The sequence below is a fragment of the Dermochelys coriacea genome, chromosome 11, assembly GCF_009764565.3.
Source record: "Dermochelys coriacea isolate rDerCor1 chromosome 11, rDerCor1.pri.v4, whole genome shotgun sequence".
Classification (NCBI taxonomy): Eukaryota; Metazoa; Chordata; order Testudines; family Dermochelyidae; genus Dermochelys; species Dermochelys coriacea.
The window spans coordinates 69,035,663-69,049,728 of NC_050078.2; the positions used below are offsets into that span (position 1 = coordinate 69,035,663).

The window sequence follows — 14,066 nt, forward strand, 5'->3', positions numbered from 1 at the left end:
TTAGGAATATTTGATGAACCTTTCACAACTCCTCAGACAGAAAGCCCTGGGTGAGCAAGTGGTTTACTTTCCATTCCCATTCAGTGCTGTGTTTCTCTACCGAGACTGCTAATTTGGGTGCCAATTGGGATTATGGCTATCTGCCCAGTAGGATAATGGACTGAGATCACACATTATTTGCTCATAAACTAAGGAACAGCAATTAGATGGTGAAGGAGCTGAACATATACATTTGAAAATCTATAGCACAATCAACCCACCTTGTAGATTAATGAAGACAATAAAGGATACAGAACAAACAAGGTGGGTAAGATCATATATTTTATTGGACCAACATTGCACAGAACAAACACTAAGACACAAGAGTATAAAATGCCAATCACAAATTATTACTGAAAGCTTTAATAAAAATTGCAGGGTTGTTTATAGTTGGAAATACTGCTTCTTGTTTGCTTCTTTTTTTAATCTTCCTTCTTTTGGTTTATTTCTCCATGATCTGCCATGTTAAACTTAGATGGGGTATGTTCCACATGTAACAGGTTTGACAATAGAATGCAGAGTGTAAATGCAGTATTGTTACTAATGAGTTTTTAAAAATAAAAATGGGATTTTAAAAAAGAAAATAGCTGTCAGATGGATAATAGCTTTGCTACCACTGACCTGATTTGGATTCTCACTGGCATTTTGAAAACGGAAGAGGCTCATTAACCATTCGCTATCCTTGAGCCATCCTTCGTTATCTGTTTATTTTTTTAATAAACACTCTTCCATAGGTTGCTTGCAATGTTTTCTAAGTTGTTTGTTCTAGTTAAACAACTTAGTTTTGTTTATTCAAGATAGACAAATAAGTACTGTTTTGGTGCGAATTAGATAACGGTTTGGCGTTTGGGTCTGAGTCTGAACCAAGGCTATGGTTCTTGTTTGAATGTGCCTAAATGTTGTGAGCGCTTTTCAAGATATTTTAACTGAAATAAAATGGAAAACTTAAAGAGATTTTGCAATATTCGTGCCAGACTGAGTTGTAGATTTTATGTATTTTATTTATTGAGAGTCCTAGGTAGAGAAGACATAGAGTGTACAGCTTTAAAAATACAATCACTGGACACAGGGAAGCAGTTTACAACCACAGAAGGTATGGAGAAATGGTGGACATCTTATGAGATCAGGTCTTTTTGTTAGATTTCCACAAACTTGGGCTGCATTTGAACCACATCCAAAAAAATAAGACTCTTTCTATATTTGGTTTCACACAGAATCAAGATTTTAAAGGCAGGTAACTTGAATATCAATCTCCTGCTCTTGAAATCTGGGGAGGAAAGAGAATTGGCAGATTTTCCAGTTTGGACTCATCTCTATTTCTTATATTTAATTCAAGTCCACTCATGTATTACTTGTATTGACATCCACCTTCATGTCATCTCATTTACAAGGCCAACATAAATTCTTTTGAATGTTCCTTTCTGCTTTCACTGTGATCACTACTTCCCTTATTAGGCACCATTAGCAAATTCAGTTAATCTGATCTTTTTTGTAGTGCTCCTTCCTAGGCTAAGATAATTGAGGGTCAGAAGACTGAACATGAGAGAGACCTATTATATCCTTATCACTTGAATATAACTCGAAAACTCTTGTATGCTTGTCAGAGTTTTGGAATCATGAGTTCATTTAATGTGACCTTTAGCTACAATACAAATAAACTACCCTGTTCTGTGAGAGAGAAGGGTCTCATCCCACTCATGCAGTGAGCAGAGCTGAGGGACACACTCGCCCTGATTAGCAGAGTGGTACTGGCCATCTTTATTGACCATTGTTCTCCAGAACCTCTGTAGGGTGGACCACTAAAATTACAGGGGGAGGAATGCAATCATCTAAATTGGGTGCTAGGATTAATGCAATGACAATCTGATATGTTCATGTAGATCTCAGAATCCATTTGAAGAAGGAATTGGTTCTATTTCTAGTGTTGTCTGCGGATATCATCCAGGTGAATAAATGCTTTGTATAATCCTTAGGTCCTTCCAGCTACAGCTCCTCATATATCCTTCCCAAGGACATTGATATTCCATAAATATCTTGGATGTCTTTTAAGAGGCGGTCCATCCAACCTTACACTCTCCCTCTCCCAAGCCACATGGCCATCTCTAGTCCCCCCTCCTCCTCCAGGGGGGAGGGGGAACCATGTGCTCACTTTCTTCATCTTGCAGCTTGCTAGGTACAGACTACCCTTCACTGGTATTCAGTAGGAGGAGGAGCAGGCAATGGCTGACTCCTCCCCCCGTAGGGTTCTGTAGTTGCTGGAGACATTTCAATTGCCAGTACTGCTAAAATGAGAGCACAGATGAAGGCATCCCATAATCCTGAGTGTTGTAGACAGAAAATTGTTCTGGTTCCTTAGCAACTGTGTACTATTTGGGACAACTAGTGGTTTCCAGCTTCTGCACTATGATTTAAAGAATGTCTATGACCCTTCACTAACTTTAACACCATTGGCTGCCGGCATGTGTCCCTGACCCTTCTTCCTTCTGGAGGTTTTCCTCTCCACAGAGACACTCATGTATTGTTTAAAGACACTAGCGCCGTTGAAACTACATGATAGTGGATGTGGTCACCTGGTGCACCCTGGATTAGGGGAACAACCTGGAATGAAAAGCAAGTTGGAGGCAGAGGAGATCAGTCCACCAGTCCCTTTGAGGACAACAAAAGCATAATGTTGGCAGAGGGCTGGCAGTCAGAGGTCCCCTAAAGAGCAATAGAAAACAGTGCTAGCCTCAGAGGCAGGATTATGTGGAATTTAGACCTGCATGGTTTGATTTATCAGCATCTCCATCCTGAAGAGCTAATTAACACACCTCGGTGTTTCATGGGATCTTTGTGATCACGAATGCTCAGAGCTTCAGTTTCATATCTTACCTTGAAGATGGCACCTCTGTTATTACACGGTCCTCTACCATTCAATGGGACTGATTCAGTGTAAACAAAAAAACACAAATTAAACTATAGCCCTTTTAGCTGCAAGGGTAAACTAACAAACATGAACCAAGTATAGACTAATACAAGTACTGCCTGAGGCTGAGTCTCCAGATATTCTTGAACAATAACTGTGAGAGGGATGCAAACTGTTCCTATTAATTAGAAAGGTGGTTAACTCTGAAGAATAATGTTGATTTAAAAGTCAATATTATCCACTATTTCTCTACTGATAAAGCCAAATAAGTAAGGGAAGGCTGATCTTAATATGAAAAGCTATTGTGAGAGGAGTCTCATGATGATCTCACCTTTTGGTATCTCGTGTAGGTGGTATATGGGAGAGTACCACTACTATTTTTTCCAGTTGGACCCTAATGGGCTGGTTGAAAAGGCGTGTCTAGAAAAAATGAGCCATAGGTTTAAAAAATGAATCCCACCCTACCCCCTCAAGATATTTGGAAATAGTTTATCCTCTGGTGTGGTCTTGATCAATTGAGTTCAACACTCATTGTAGCAAAGTTGACTGACCTATAGATATTGGATAAACAAGGTAAAAACTTCTATTCAACAAGTACTGAATTCCGTTGACTTGTCCTACACTGCCCGAGGGAAGGTTGTACAGTTCTTGACACTCTTTGTCAAAAAGTGGTAGACTTCCTACGGTGGAGAAGACCTCAGGGTCAAATTGTCAGCAGTCTGTTTTTCAATTACATCTATTTTTAAAACCTTCTCTGGGGAAGATAGTTGTTTAAACAATGCACCGAAACTCTGTAAATGTTTAGTAAATAGGTCACAAAACCATATTTTTCCATTCCTCTGGTTTGTTGAAACTTTTTTCTGTTGAGTTGGAAGCTGATGAATCCTTCAGGAGTTCATAGAAGAGGGTATCCTACATGGTCACGTCTATTCAAATACTGCCTCTGGTTAAGGGTTTTAGCAGACTGCAGTATTAGAAATCCAAGTGTGGGGAGAAGACAAAAAGATAATTCACTTTCATCTCAAGAACAAAGTCAAACAGAAAGGCTTTTTCAACTTTCTTAATTCATGAAACATTTATCATGGAGTCAGATTATATTACAGAGGCATGAATGGGGTCTGTCAGCATTTCTATTACCCTTGTTTTCAGGGTTTGCCAGGAGAGCCTCCAAGGTTCACTTTGAACTGACTTAGCATTCAAGGTCTTGGCCTGGAAGCACATTTTTCTTCCCAATTAAGAAAAATAAGTTTGAACATTTATATCTTGGAAGAATATTTAATCCAAAAGCTACATTAATGCTACGTTAAGGGGAAGTTCAAATGCACAAAGGTGAGGAAAGTCAGAAATAAGTACTCCCAAAGCAAGGTTACCTTCGTTCCTTCCATATTTGTACTGATCTGTTGCCAGTGGTGCTGTATATGTCGGTTCAAAGATGTGCCCAGAGGTGCTGGATCTGCGGATGCTGAGGATGCAGCAGCACCCCCAGCTTAAAGTGGTTTCCATCATATACAAGGTTTACATTTTGGTTCAATGGCTTTCAGCACCGTCATTATAAAAATTGCTCCAATGCCACTGGGTTTGCCATAATATTTATGTGCAATGTGACAGAATTAATATGATGGGAATCTTATTTTTGTTGTGCTTACGTTCCCAACCTTGGCGGTTCACTAACAGATTTTTTTTTCCTGTTGAAGGGAAGACTGGTCTTGTGTTTGAAACATGGGCGTGAAAGCTGAGAAATGTAGGTTGTGTTGGAGGGAGGGTGTAAAATGGGGAAACAGTCACAAGTCCACCCAATTTAGACTTACTCAATTCTCGCCTTTGTTTATACAATTTCAGACAGAATTAGTGGTACTTATAGTGTCTGAACATATATTTATGCCAGAAAATAATATCAGACAAAACAGAATAGGTGTAGGGCCCAGATTTCCTAATTCTGGGGCACTGGGAAAGTTAGCTTGTATTTCATGCTGGTTATTGCCTCCTCTGATCTCTTTGTCTGATCCTTCAGTCCTGTTCCTTCAGTTCCTGGTCCATTGTTTCTCTGATTTGGACCCTGTTCACTTCTTTTATACATTTTCACATTCCATATTTCTTTTCTCCAATCAGCTTCTATCACAGCCACCCTTTAATTCTTTATGTAACCTGGACATTTTAATTTACCCAACTCCTGCATTTTTCTGCTGTTTTTCTGCAGTTTTTATATCCTGGGTTTTCTCAGTAAAACATCTCTTCTTGTTACAGGTTTGTATGTTTCTTCCTCAAAACTTCCAGAACACCATTATCTTTGTTCCATCAGCAATAACATCATTTTAAGCAGATTGGCAATTCTGTGTAAAAGAAGAACTGGCAAAACTACACTTATGCCTGCAAAAACTGAGCCTAAGTGTTACCTCACTTAAACTCACCCACTATCCATTATTACAAATTATGAGTTTCAGAGTAGCAGCCGTGTTAGTCTGTATTCGCAAAAAGAAAAGGAGTACTTGTGGCACCTTAGAGACTAACAAATTTATTAGAGCATAAGCTTTCGTGAGCTACAGCTCACTTCATCGGATGCATTTCGAAATGCATCCGATGAAGTGAGCTGTAGCTCACGAAAGCTTATGCTCTAATAAATTTATTAGTCTCTAAGGTGCCACAAGTACTCCTTTTCTTTTTACAAATTATGAATATCAGTCTATCAAAACTTTTACCATTACCATTTAACAATTATTCATTTTGATATTTCAATATCATATTTGATATTATATATCATTATATCCCTTCTGTCTCTTTGTGGGGGAGGAGTTACAGAAAAAACAATAATTCTTTAGTGTCAACATTTCTTATCTTCTTTAAACATAGGTTTTCAAAGGATTTTTTCATTCAAAATCCAGTATTGTTTGTGAAACATTACAAAAAATAAAATCCCTTCATTTGAAATTTTCCAGTGAATGCATTTTGAGGGGTGTCTCAGTTTCAGGGCCTTGGTGTATAGTTGCTTGTGATGGTATTCCAATAGTTGTTTCCTGACACTGCCACAAACTTCCCATGTGACCTGAGACAGGTCACTTAATCACTCTGTACCTTAGTTACTCCAGCTGTACAATGGAGATAATACTACTATTTACCTACCTCACAGGGCATCATTTGTAAAGTCCATCCTCTGATGAACAGTGTTACGTAAGTGCAAGGCATTATTTATTTTAATTAATAAACATGTTTTGTTTTAGAGTAGAAAAGTTAGGACTTCCTATTTGGACGTGTAAGGCATATGGTTATTTGAAGAAAGGATGTGTTCATTGGCCCATGAGTATTTACTTTAAGGTGCACCCAGGGATCATAGCATTCTTTCCAAGTCACAAAGACCCGTGAAAATACCAATGAGTGTTTTGCTGTGTAAACACTTTTCTGAGTGCACTCACCAGTCCCTGTAGGTGCATTTCTTGAAGGCTCTAGAACTCCCAGGAAGGCCAAGAAGTCCTGCATATTTGAATCTCTGACCATGTAAACAGGTGTAGATATGCTCAGATGTGTATATCTAAAAGGATTAAATCAGTAAAGAAAAAGATGTACTGCACTTACATAGCACATTATATTGAATCAATTATAACATTTCTCAACCAAACTTTACAGCCTGTAAAGGATGTGCTCTTTGTGGAAGTCTATCACCCGTGGTATGACATTCTCAGTCCCAAAAGAGTTCAAATTATCAAGGCCTTCAAAATGGTTAAGCAGCACCGTAAAACATGCAGCACAATATTGTTTTCACACTCACATAAATCAAAAATGGCTCAATGGATTTTGTTAAACCAGCAATTAAATACATATCAGGGAAACCCAATTGCTGTGGTAAGCAGTTAATGGTCTAACTTAATTCCATAGATGAAAAGAAATGAAGAGCTGGGCTGAAATCTCTATCCTTAACCTGTCCTGTTTTGCCTTGATATGCATCACTCAATAGCAAGGAGAAATTAGAACAGAATTTCACCCATGGCACTGAATTCCCTGGCTTTTTGCATGGTGTAAATTAGACCTATGAAATTATTTGAACTCAGGTTCCTTTTTTCAGTGTTCCATGAGGATTGCTTCAAGGTTACCTATTTTAGCTTCTCTGCTCCAAGAAAATGGCAAATGCTTTCTGAAGCTACCTTTTCTTTTGTGCTATGCTGAGGTTTAAAAATAGAAGCATCATCAGGGTCTTTTAAGATCATTCAGATGACTCTAATCCCAGACAGGCAATTAACAGCTATGTTTAGTGAAAGCAAACAGTTTGATAAGCACCAAGGGATGTTTTTTCTGTGTTATTTATAAACACTGGTTCAAATATAAGTTTAAAGCTTTGAAATGAAAAAGAATATTTATATCCATTTTTATCAACAAATGCTTCACTTTTAATACTTGTTTTCTTTCAGTGAATGCTGCTGCTGTGGTGTTTTCTTTGATTGTTAGTTTCATGGCAAAGCTACAAAAAAAAGAATGTAGTGCACATAAAAGGAAGTGGCTAGCAGCTAGTAATTCAAAGAGAGTGGAGGAAAACCCAGTTTTACGAATTTAAATTTCAAAGATATCAAAAGACTGGTGACTCTGTTTAACAATGAATACGGTATTCTTCATAATTTAGTGCCCCATGAGGCTCCTGGGCTTTGAACCCAAGGATATTAATACATTCCTTAGAGGGGAACTGGATAAATTTGTGGCTCTTTTAAAACTATGGAATTCTATAATAAACAGTTTGCTCTTTTATTTTTCTCTCGCTGGAGAGACATAGTTTGATGGTCATTGGACTTGTGACAATAATGTCTCAGGAACTTCAGACCCAAATCAGAGAATCTTCCAAAATATTGATGTGGGGATAAGATCTTGTCTTTTTAACAGATCTGTTCTTTTTATGTGAGATCTGTCCTCATTATGTGAGGAAAGTAGTGTTCCAGAGTTTGCCTCTAACACTCTTGTAAATGGAGAGGCTTGGTCAAATATCAGGCACCCTCATTGCTTTCTTGGTGGCAAGACATACTGCCAGTAAGCCAGGCACAATGTTTGCATCTGCTCTGCCACCCCAGCCCTCAACTAGAGAAGATATGTAGGGTGGGATCCATGATAGTACTTAGGCACCTAAACCTCTAATATAGGCAGGCACCTCAGTCTCAGATTGAGGTGCCCAAATTCCAGTTTTGGTTCCATTGCAACTCACAAAGCTCTTGTCGAACCCTATAGGCACCTAAACTCACTTGATGTCTAAGTTTTCAGAGTAAAAGTTCCCTCAGTGCTTAAGTTTCTGCCTCTGGGCACTGCTGCCTCACTGTAAGCACCCAGACACTTATCTCCCATCTAGGCCCCAAAGCAATTCACAAACCATGGAAAGACTAGATATGTTCAGCAACCTAAGTTGTGTGCGGGGCCTGATCCGATAGGCAGACTTTGAGCATGCCTATTGTATCCAGTCCCATTTAAAGTATGACTAGAGGAGGCAGTGGTGGTGTTAGCCTTTTAGCCTCGTGGTTAGAGCACTCACCTGGGATGTGGATGATGCAGGTTCAATTCCTATTTCTGCCAGATGGGGAGAATGGATTTGAACAGGAGTCTCCCAGTGTCAGGAGAGTGCTGTAACCATGAGCTATGGGATATTCTTGGGCCTTTAATAATTACATCCCATACTGTATGGACCAGATTATGCTAATTGCAAAGGGACCCTGCCCTGAAGACACTTCAGAGCCACACTACCTTAGAGGGAGCTCCACAAAAGCCTGTTCTGCAGTACCTTTGCCTAATTCATTCCACTGGGCTCCTCCTCTTAACTCAGTGGGAAATTCACCCCAGGACATAGGGCATTCAAAATACTTCTTAATTGGGACTTACACCTCTTGTGCAGGCCATCTGCATGGGGTGAATTTCACACTGAATGAGACCAGGGTCCTGAGGATATACTAATATACAATCAAATAATTAAAGACCAAAGCAGAATGTGTATGCAAGGGGGAGGCAGTGTTAAGGTTGTGTGTGCATCATTAATTCACTTTTGGGTGCTCAATTTTGCAAACTTAACATTTTCTTACCATCTTTCTGATCCTGAAAATACTTATTACCTCTTGACCTCAATGGGGCTGCTCACTGTAGTAAGCACTATGTTCATTAGTAAGGGTTTTCAGGTGCAGTCATAGAGTTTTTATGTATGGAGTTAGAGTACAAATCTTACCACTACTGGGGGTGCTAAAGGGAACAATAAAATGTAAACTCTGAAATATTAGATTAAATATATTAGATTTATTTGCAATTATTATTAGCAATTAAATTTGATCTGCTGATACACTACATATTATGATGAATCTAGTGGCGTTGTTGTAATTACTTTTCAGGGACACTATTTAGAAACACCTTACAAGACTATTCGTTCATTGGTGATAAAGATTGGGATCTGTCTAGAAGGAAAGTCAAGAAGTGCTCATTTGGGGGGATTGTGTCCACATGTTTCTTGTCTTTTCCTGCTGAATTTCTGTGCTTGGGGAAAGATGGATTTTTAAAAAACAGAATGCAAGTCACTGCCCTTCATCCTACCAAACAACACATTAATTTAAAGGGGCCAAAGTATATTTTCCATGACTATACTGATGCAAAAAATGCTTTGACATGTAGCTTGACAGTGCCACTAGAGAACAAACTAGATTTTGTATTCTCGGAATTCTTCTTCGCCAGACTTTTCATGAATATTCGGTTACACTCTTCCCATCTCCTATTATGTTATTATCTTTATCAAATTTAATTTATCTCTCACTATCTACCCTGGGATTGTGTGTAATAATGTTTCTCTGCTAAGAGAGAATTCATAATTGGGTAATGAATATTTAAATTTTCTTTTTTATCAGGGTTTATGGGTGATGGTTTGATTATTTATAACCCTTTTAAATATATAGGGCCAAATTTTTTGTTGCTGTGTGTCCACTGAAGACAATGGAGTTATACAAGTAGAGCATTAGGCCCATTTTGTGAATCTTTTTCTTCCTATAACTGAAGTTTAGATAATGGAATTTTGTAATGGTTTGTTTTTCTTTTTATTATTGCTCTAGTTGTATTGCAAAATTTCCATGAGAATAGTACCTTGTTCCAGCAGAGTGCTTTCAACAGTAAATATCCAAACAGGCAAATATCATTATCCCCATTTTACAGGTAGGGAAACTGAGGCACAGAGCAGTGAAGTGATTTGCCCATGGTCACGCAGCAGAGCCTAGAATAGTACCTAGGTCTCTTGAGTCCCAAATGAAGTTCCAAGTCTACTGGGCAACTGCTGTATTATATGGGTTTTTGTGTGCGGTCCTTGTCACAGGGGGCTGGGCCCAATAAGGGGAGATTGGCCTCAGCCTCACCTGCAACATGCTTAGCTCACCTTCCCAGGTGGGGAGGATGAGTAATAATGAGGTCATGTGACTAACTCAGGCCAGGCCTAGGGACAAAAGGGAGAGGCAGAGGTTGAGTAGGAGCTTGTAACACTCCAGTTAGATAAAGCTAGGAGTGTCAGGCAGGATAGAAGTCTGTGAAGCTGCAGCTGGCCTGAAGAAGCAGCAGCAGCAGCAGCAGCAGCAGTAGTAGTAGTTGGTGAGTGCCATGTGGGGAAAAACCAGGCCCTGCAGGGGCTGTTGGGATTATAACCCAGCTCCAGGAAGGACTGAGGACTGGTTGAGTCATGGAACCAGTGACCAGCAGGGTTAAGATGGCATGAAGTACTGTGTTGTGTATATGTCTGCAGCAAGGGAGTAAGATAACTATAAACTTAATAGAAATTCCATATTATGCATAAAAGTACTTTTTTTCTTTGCAAATTAGCCTAGAGACTAGGCTAGAGACTAACCTTGCTGTGAAAGTTTGTCTTATGAATTTCAACAATTTTTGAGTTATCCATGCCCCAAAGAGTACATTAAAATCTTTCATCGGTGGAAAACCTGTAATTTTTCACTCTCTCATACATGAATGGTTAAACAGACTTTAAAATTTTCCCCAAATAACAGCATTGGATTGAGCATAATGATTGTAAATTTAGCGAAAATAAGAATTTCAGATAAAGTGAGCATAAAAATAGAGGGGGTATTACACTGTGTAACCTCAGTACCAGTTCTTGCTGTTGGTCACATTTACATAAACAAATATTGATTGGTTCCAATGCCAGTAGCTGTAAAATATTGCCCAAAGTGCAGAGTGGTTTCTTAGCATGTGATACGTTGCCCAAAGGCTTTGGCTATTTTTAATGGAAGACATTTTAATGTTATTTCCCCTTGGGTCAGTTTGTACTTATTTTTATTAAGATGGGGAATTCTTTTCTTCCCATGGCCCAGCTTACCAACAGGGAAGGCCCTTGACAAGAACATCCCTCCAAGGTAGGGGAGAGCTCTGGTAAATGCTGCCAGTATAGAAGAGCCAGGTTTCAGAGGAAGGGAGTAGTTTGTTGAGGTTTAGGTGCTTAAGTACTATCATGGATCCCACCTTACATACCTTCTCTTGTTGAGGGTGTGTGGAATTGGGGGCAGGTTAGATCTCTCTGGGAGGGATCAGGCTAGCATAGTGAAGGCAAACTTGGAGCCTTTTATGCCAGTCCTCCATCCCCTGAAGACCCAGGTCATCTGTTCCCAGGACAAGGCATTGCAGGTTGTTCACTGCTAACTTGTTTGCCAGTAGGCTGCTTCCCATATCTGGAGAGCATAGGTTGACTAGCTCCTTTCTCCCATCTTGGCCATCTCTTTCCCAGGCAGGAGATATTGTAGTTTGGATGCCTGCTGTCCACAGAGAGCACATCTCAGAAATCTGAGATGACATCTGACCTATACTATGGGCCTCCCTAGGTCAACTACAGCCTACTGGGGAGGGCAATAGAAGAAAATGAATTTTGATTTCACTGCTTTTGGGTTCTTAAGACAGACATTAAAGGTGTGTATGTAATTGCCACCGTGTCTCAGTGGATCACAGCTGAGAATACTAGATTCAGGACAAAATGCTGAGAAATCAGACCAATTTACCCCAAACTGGTAGTTATTCTATTATTAGATTATACCATACCAAGCCAGTAACAAAGGTAAACTTCTGTCTCAACACACTTGTTAACAGGAATTCAAAGATGTGGTCTCCTTGGGCATTCCAGCCCTTGTCTCACCACCCAGACACTGGACTCTATGAGGAGTGGTTATTGAAAACCCCAATTTCATCACATATAGAGTTCTTTAATCCCAAGAGCTCAGCCATGGAGCCAGATCCATATATAACTCAGATGTTACCCAATAATCATGCTGCTGCCAATCCTTTAGTAACTAAACTCTAAAGGTTTATTAATAAAAGAAAAGAAGAGTTAATGATTAATAAATCGTATACATACAAATAACTGCAAAGTCCTTATATCCGGTTTGTAGTAGTGACGGTATAGACTATTAGTTTGTAAAGTCTCGCTGGTAACTTCCAAAGATTGGAAGGTCCTCAATCCATAGTTTGAAATACTCCTTTTTGTTGTAAATCCACAGTCCAGAGAATCAGGGCAGGAAACAGGCAAAATGGAAATATCTCAGAGGTCTTTTTTACCCTTTGCCACATGCCTGGAATTTTACTGCTCAAAGCCCAGTTTGTGGAAGTTACTGGCACAAGATGGAGTCCAGGATCACATGAGCATATTGGATGTCCTTACATGGCTTGATGACTCCCAGGGGGTGGTCATTGGCCCCTTGGAGGCTGAGGCATCTGCAGGAAGAGCTATGAGTTTCTTCTATGGCCCATGTGAGAGCTAAGTGTCTTTGATGGACCATCAACACAAAGCTGTCTAGCCTTGATGTAAATCTTACCTGGTGGGTGTTACCCAGGAATAGTACATGTATAAAATATAAGTCCATAGCCAATATTCATAACTTTAGATACAGAGATGAAACATGGATTTAACTAGGATAATCATATTTGATTGTAACTTTTCCATTGATCACTTGGATGATGTACTTTGTACAAGATTTATTGCAATTGTATAACAGTGGCAATATACATGATATAAATGGTTTCAGAGTAGCAGCCGTGTTAGTCTGTATTCATCGGATGCATCCGATGAAGTGAGCTGTAGCTCATGAAAGCTTATGCTCAAATAAATTTGTTAGTCTCCAAGGTGCCACAAGTACTCCTTTTCTTTTTTTCATGATATAAATGGTCATATTTCAGTCATACAGCATCACAGTAATATATATAAAATGACTACATTTTATTAAATCATTATTGAAGCATTCATTGAAAGCTGGCACTCTGCTTTCCAAAGGACTATAATTGTATGTGTCTAGTTCATTAAAAGTCTTTTGTAAGAGAGCCATTAGCTGACAATATTTTAATGCATCTTTTCTACTAAGCACAATTCTAGATGCAGATGTGCATCATCACATATCTTTAAAAAATCTGCTCCTTGTCATGAATGCAGAAGTGGCTGATTTTTAGCACGTTGAGTGACATGCATCTTTGTATATGACAGTAAAATCAAGCTCGGTATTTATAAGGAAATACTGTAATTTACATAACTATAAATCATTTAATTGTTCTTTTTTTTTTTTTTGGTTGATTTCCTAGGGCCTCTGTGCTCAGACTTTCTATGGTCACCTGCATTCCTGTAATCATGCTACATTCAACATGAAGGTAAGTTCTGTGCACGAAGGATAGGTTTCTCATTGTCACCATGTTATAAAGCCAGAAGTTACCATTGTGATCTCTAATTTGCCCTCCTTTATAACACAGGCTATACACCTTCCCTGAAATAATTCCTGTTTGAATTAGAGAGTATCTTTTAGAAAACCATCCCATCTTGATCTTAAAATCTCCATATACCTCTTTTGTAAACAGTCTTCATGAACAGATATTTCTCCCTCATGAAATTGCTTATCTTGTAGGAATGTCTCACGATCCTGTGACAGTTTGTGAGGGCACACATACTGATTATAGTATGTAAAGTTCCCGCTATATGTACAATAATGCTTCATCCCTATGACAAAGCTTAGTTTATTTCGTGCTATCTCTGAGCCATTCCCCATCAATGTGACTCAAGTTTGTCACCATCATTTCACTTCATATCCCACCGCTTCTCTAGCAAGTTCCATGTTTCTTCTGAGATTCTTCCTTTCACTCTTTTTGGTCTTTCTTTCTT

General features: G+C 39.1%; 1 protein-coding gene across 5 annotated transcripts in view; it reads left to right on the top strand.

Moving 5' to 3' along the window:
• SPAG16 (sperm associated antigen 16) overlaps positions 1 to 14,066 on the top strand; it is a 723,462-nt gene that overhangs the window by 528,753 nt on the left and 180,643 nt on the right. For all 5 annotated transcript variants that reach the window (XM_043505701.1, XM_043505700.1, XM_038422547.2 and 2 more), the window contains one exon: positions 13,496 to 13,561. In XM_043505701.1, coding sequence (XP_043361636.1) covers positions 13,496 to 13,561 — 66 coding nt within the window. The remainder of the gene's footprint in view (positions 1 to 13,495; positions 13,562 to 14,066) is intronic.